We start from the raw sequence: 6,707 nt of genomic DNA, 5'->3' as shown, positions 1-6,707 counted from the left end.
CCAGCTTGAGGGAGGCTATTGCAGATCATGATCCCTGATTATACTGGATTGGTATATTGCAAACCTTGACCCGTGATTATACTGGATTGCATGATTGGCATTAACATACGTGGAGTTGCTATATTTAACTAATGGTTGACTATAGATTGATGTACAGCAAAATACGAGCTGTAAACGATAGTTACTAATTTCCTTTATTTGTATTGTTTTCCTAGTTTTAGTCATGTATTATGTATATATGCTATTGTAACGATCATAAAGATGTGTAATTACCAATTATTATTCCTCTAGTTCAAAGAAAATTTTCAGATATCTAACACTAAATTCTATATATCTTTTGAGGTTTTTGATACGGTTATTTTAGGAGAACCAACTTACACATAACACATATAGAAGCGAAAAACATATCATAACATTAATGCAACGTAGCTTTTCGATTGAAGGAATAGGATTGGGTTCTTTGTCTTGTGATGGTTCCTGCGCGGGACGTAGGCTAGACTCTTCAACGTAATAGACGAGAGACAAAACATTTAAAAAACCATAGACGTTGGAAAGATATAAGATCAAGAAATTTAGTTATCACATACTACTATTATACCTCTTCAATATAAGTGTTACATTAAGGCCTTGTTCATTTTGACTCAAGTCACATTGTTACAGTGTTTTCTCTCACAAAAATTTAAATTCAACCTTTTTACTACAGTATTTTTCTCTCACATACATAACTCAAGTCATGACTGAGTTATGCAAATAAACATACTCTAAATGAACGTCATGTTATGCTTTTTGTTTCTATATGTTATGGTGGAAATATGATCATACGGGGAGGATTATAGCAATGCGCTAATTTTTTAGATAAGAATTACATGAGTACTTTTAGGGGAAGGAATTTAAACTCTATATCTTATGGTACACTTGCATATGGAATTACTGTTAGACTATGCATGCAAGCACAGTTACATGAATTTATTATAAGTTGACCGCATACCACAATAAAATATAAAAAACCTCAAATTGTCTTGACATGTGAAAGCACAAATTGAATGACCAAAAACTGCCACACGAAATTCTTTTTGCAACTCTTTCCAAGTATGAAGATGATAAAGCCAATAGAGATAAGGATTTTCCTCAAAAAAATAAAATAAAATAAAATAATAAAATAAAAAACGATAAGGCTGATCTGATTCATCCGACTCACTCTAATAAAGATAATTCAATCCTTTTGTATTGAAGCAGTTACACACGCCAATATTCCTACCCAAAAATCTACTAGGGGAGATAATTTTGCACTAAGTCGAATTTGACATTAAGTATTATATTGTTATGTGATTTTTTTTTGCCTAAATACAATTTTGATTGCACTAAAGATGCTCTAATGCTACTTTCACTCTAGCTCTCATGGAAACCACTGTCGTTCTCTGGTGACCAAGATTAACGACATTCACTTTTTGGTTAAGAATTTTTTTTTTCTTTTTTTTTTTTACTCAAAATATCAATATCAAATTATTAGTTTGAAGCAAGCCTAAAACATTTTGCCATAACTCTGCGTTTCATTTGAATTTGTGGTTCAAAGCACTTAAACCTGTTTACCAAACGGGCACCAAATCATTGGAACCAAGCCTCGAAAATATCTTTCAAACACGGATTCCTTTGAACTTTTTTATTCTAGTTCAAGTGGCTCAAAATGTTGCACTGCCACACCCATAGATCTTACCAAATTAACATTGGCAATGACAGTATTGACACTATTATAGCTTGATCTTGGCACAAATAGCTGCGAGCCAATACATGTTTTGTCAATATTTTGTATTTTATACACTCTTCTTTCCATGATCTAATCCTAAGCTTCAGGTGACCGAAAAATCAAAAGTAAGGACATAGAATGCAATGGATTCACAAATGTTTCTTCATCTCTTTGGCCCATAAAAATAAAAAATAAAAATAAAAATAAAGGTGAGATGAGATACCATTTTGGATTGCGCTCGACAGTTTATGTACGGCGGGATAGCTAAATCCAACCATATGAAACTGCAATCTTTCTCTATGGATGGAGAATACATTTTCACGACAGCGGTCACAGAATCATCAAACTCAGATCTTCAGAGACTTAACGGCTTATTCCAGCTTAGAAGTTTCATTCGTCGGTACATTTTCCTGAGGAAAAATATGGTGTCAGAATAAGAAGACATCTCGAGAGAAAATTGATGGAATAGTGCTCAAGTCACTAATTTGTTTACCATATTTTAGATACCAAATAATCTGGAAATTGACTTGTGAGGATTCTTTTTTAACCAATTATGTGTCGACAAGATTGATAAACAAGTCGATACCCGTACAATAAATTTTTCCTCACTGCCACATCAAAGTGAGGAAAAAATCCATCATTTTGATGTGAACAAGTATAAACTCTTCAAAGAAAACGGAATTGCACAATTTCACAACAAAAGCTTACAGAAAGAGACTGAATATAACCTCTGCGGGCAGATGAGATTGAGCGAGGGAACTAAGCTGGCTGCTTTCCATGTTGACGAGTAATTGGATTACAGTTTGCAGATGAGGAACACTGCAAATGTTTGTGTAGTTCAAGTAAGACAACAGAGCCAGAAGGAAAGAATTCCATAGCAGAGATAATAGCAAAATGCACATGAGATATCCTCAAGAAGATGCTCACTCATCAATATAAGATCATCTCTGATGTGAATGCCAAACCAGTGCTATTATTGGCACTAAAAAGTGCGAAAATGGAAATATTTGATATGTTATTCAATTTGAGGTCCAATGCACAATGTTATATCCACATTTTGTCATAAGTATTAAGCTTTTGAACTTGTAAAAGTAAACTGTTAGTTTTAAAACAATTTGAAACTGATAACGTTGTAATAATCAAATATAAAATTGAATAAATCAACCAATCAAATACCAAAATTTGGCATATGCTATACTTGGTACTAAATTTGGCACTAGGTATAGCACATGACAAATTTAGCACGAAAAATAGCAGATAGATTTTCCTAGCATTGGCACAATAATTTGACATTGCACTGGAGATACTATAATCATGATAACATGTAATGTTCCTCTTTCAAATTAGAATGGTTTGAGTAATACATTGATGTATGAAGCTGCAGGCTAGATAAGAGAAAGTAAATCACAACCTTTGCAGACCACTTTCCATGTGTGCATCCAGGGATGAAATCACGCGAGGCATCTGCTCTAACAACTTCACAAACAGAGGAAAAGTGGGATTACAAATCAAATTTAGCTGAACATCAGGTTTCAAATATTTGTGAATGTGCAACACATACCTGCCCAGTATTCTTAATTGTAGGTGATTTTGCCAAGAGGATCTTTGGAAGCTTCATCAATTGGGCCTGCATAAAATATACAAATCTAAAAGAGTTAGTTATGCAAAAACTGTGGTCTGATGGTCTTTCAAAACTACATCATGAAATTTGTTAACTTATTTAAGCAACATCCACGTTACCTCACATACAAAGATTAGAAGTAAGACAGGGACAAGAAATAATAAGGTTTCAGCTATCAACATCATAAGAGCGTAATGACTCAAGGCCTCACATAAAGAAATTTGATAATTTAAGCATCTAGCCAAAGATGAAAGAAAAAGCACACATAACAATCTGTTAGAATGACTACCCGACATAGTAAAATTGGAAAAATTCCTTTTTCATTTTTGCTGACCATTCTTTGTAAAAAGTGGTTGTTCTTGGTCATTCTTTAGTCGTTTTGCAAATAAAAATTTTTGAAAAGTTATTCTACTAACAAAGTTTTCTTATTAAGTCATTTTTACAAATAGCTCCATAAAATACTTAACTGGGAAGTTAGTTACACTATGCAGCCTTGCGAGAAGTTATGAAAAAGCCTACTAGTTCTAAATCCACGGACTGAACTGAGTAATTTACCTTTCAGTTTCTCTTCCGACACTCCATGAGAACTTCAATGGAGTTAAACTATAACCAAAAAAAAAAAAAAAAAACCCCGCAAAACTTCCTAACATGAATTCAGTTTTCCATCCCATCGTAAGAAACACTAGTATATACACATTCTGTATCAGTTTCCTACATCAGATAACAGTTATCAAGTACTTTTCCATAGACAACAGAAACTGTGAAAATTGCATCTTTTTCACACATAACATTAAAACTCCATGATTACTTTGTTTCTTTGTAACATTATTGTCAATTTCACATTTCCATCTTTGAATTACTGTCAAAAGTCAAACCCATGTATTGTTTCCATCAAAAAAATCTCCCGCAATCAGCACAATCAAAAACCCAACTGAAAAAACGGCATTTCCACCACATACAAACTAAACCCATTTAAGAACAGTTCCTAAAGAATAATTATCGGCTACTAACGAATTAAATTCTAGAGAGAGAGAGAGAGAGAGAGAGAGAACCTGGGAAGGAGATGATTGTTGCATGAGATGGAGGAGATTGGAGGTGGATTGGATGGCTTGGGAGATCTGATCGGTCACCATGGTTTTGGCCGTGTTCTCTCTGCTGCTCCCACCCGTGCCTGTGCTCGCCATTCTTCTTCAGGATCAGGTTTTTCTTCTCTCTTCTCCGATGTTGTTTTTTTTTTTTTTTTTTTTTTTTTTTTTTAAGCAAGCTGGTAGATGTGTTTAACGACATTCATTCATTTTCATTTGGTTTTTCAGGAGTTGTTGTCGTTTTTCCTAATAACATCATCATGGTCTTTGCTGTCGTTTTTCTAATGGAAAATTGGAAATTCCTGTTGTTGTTGTTGCTCCTTTTATCACGGGTCATTAGGATTAGTGACAATTTATACCGTTTCACTTATTCAAATTTTTAGTTTTAAGTTTTTATAATAAAAAGTTTTTAAAAAATATCACATTTTAATTTGAATTGAAAACTCAAATCTGTAAAATAAACGAGGCCAATTCTGAATTCTAAATTTTAACAGAACTAAACACATTCCTATCATATAATAATTAAAAGGGTAATTAGTACACATAGCCTCAAAACTTTTCAATTAGTGAAAGATTGGTTCTTGGTTTTTTTTTATATAGTAATTATAAGTTCCTGACTAAGTGACAAATTTAATTTAATAGATAATTAGGTCTCGTTTATTTCACCGATTTAAGTTTTCAATTTTAGATTTTTACAGTAAAAATTTTTTAAAAAATATCACATATAATCACATCTCAACTCAAATTAAAAATTTAAATTCACAAAATAAACAAGACTTTAATTTATCACTTCTCCAGCCATAGTAGTAAGGTTGTGATAAAAAAATTCGGGGGTGTTAGGTGATCCTTTTTAAAAGTTTTAAATGTAAAAACGGTGACCGTCTCGATTAACAGCAAAAAGTCTTCCCCGTGTACAGTGGGGCTTTGACACTCAGGTACTTCCAATAATTTTCATCTTATGACTTATCCCTCGATTGGTTTGCTTCTCTCTGTTTTTTTTTTAGTGATTTATCTAACAAAAAATTTTCTATAGAATTGCCATGTGACTAACTCTTACACTTATTTTTTTTATCTTTATTTTTTTGAATTTTTTACATTTTAATTTTATGTTTTTTTAAAATATTTGTTTCTCACTTTACTTTTATAAGAGGCTTTTAACATGTGTTCTTAATTTATTTTATAATTAGTTAAATTACCTTTTTAAATGTGTTTTTACTTCATTTGGTCAAATGATATATTTACACATATTTTTTAGAAAAAATATAAAAAATTTTAAATAATTATATAAATAAATTTTTTATTATTTAATAAACAATAAATTTTTTAGATATTTTCCAATATGAGAATACGTGTCCGCACGTTACAAAACCAGTGTCCTAAAAAAGTGAGGCACATGTGCGAGCAGTCTCACAAAATATTTCATGAGCTGGTAATAGTGATTCCAATTGCCGGGGGCATTGGGTTACTTCAGTCATTTCAATTGTAAACTATGAATGAAGGAAATAAAGAGTTTGTAATCAGAAATTGTTCCTGTTACTATTATTCTTAGACTTTAGACGGAACATTTTTTATTTTATCGATTAAAGTTTTTAATTTTAATTTTATTATAATTAAAAAATTATATAAAAATCATATTTAATTTTTTTATTACAATTAAAAATTTTCATATAAAATCATATCTCAACTCAAATTGAAAATTCGAATCGGCGAACTGAACGATACCTTATTCTTAAGGATTTAAATAAAACTTGTTAGAAATTGATCCTTATATTAATTTAATAATGGAGAAGGGAGAGAAATTTGTTGAACTCTAAATTTTTATCTCTTATTTTTTATTTATATATTTTTAACTAATATATATTTAACTAAAAAAATATTAATAAGAATAAAAAATAAAAATCTAAAACTTATTTATTTTTAAAGGATATTTATCTCATTTTTTATGGCCGGCACAAATAGTTTGCCTTTCTTTTCCCCGTTCCTTTTCTAACAAAGAAAACCCAAATGTGTTATTTTTTATTTTATTAGAGAAAACCCAAATGTTATTCTATACACACGGATATTTTAGATTTGAGAACATCAAATCTTACAAAGACAATTATCTATTCTTAAAACACCTTTTAAGGATGAGGGAGAAGAGACATTAGACATAGGATTTCTTTTTAGAAAAGAAAACTAATTAATATGTTCAATATTTGGAGGTGTAGAAGTAATTAGTTAAGGATTTCTAAGAAAAGAATCTCCAAGTTTAAAGCTA

The 6,707-nt window shown here is 31.1% G+C and overlaps 1 protein-coding gene across 1 annotated transcript; it reads right to left on the bottom strand.

Annotated features, from left to right (window-relative positions):
- Nucleotides 1-1,371: 1,371 nt before the first annotated feature.
- On the bottom strand, nt 1,372-4,607 carry LOC112093065 (tobamovirus multiplication protein 2B). Its single transcript, XM_024170757.1, has 5 exons — nt 4,418-4,607; nt 3,306-3,371; nt 3,156-3,220; nt 2,473-2,563; nt 1,372-2,154 (listed from the first exon to the last, which is right to left on the bottom strand). The coding sequence occupies exons 1-5, from the start codon at nt 4,547-4,549 to the stop codon at nt 2,116-2,118; spliced, it is 393 nt and encodes a 130-aa protein (XP_024026525.1). The 5' UTR covers nt 4,550-4,607; the 3' UTR covers nt 1,372-2,115.
- Nucleotides 4,608-6,707: the final 2,100 nt, after the last annotated feature.

This window comes from Morus notabilis, unplaced genomic scaffold, assembly GCF_000414095.1.
Source record: "Morus notabilis unplaced genomic scaffold, ASM41409v2 Scaffold69, whole genome shotgun sequence".
NCBI classification, from domain to species: domain Eukaryota; kingdom Viridiplantae; phylum Streptophyta; class Magnoliopsida; order Rosales; family Moraceae; genus Morus; species Morus notabilis.
Note: the sequence above shows the minus strand (reverse complement) of the source record. Positions and strands in the feature narration are given on the sequence as shown.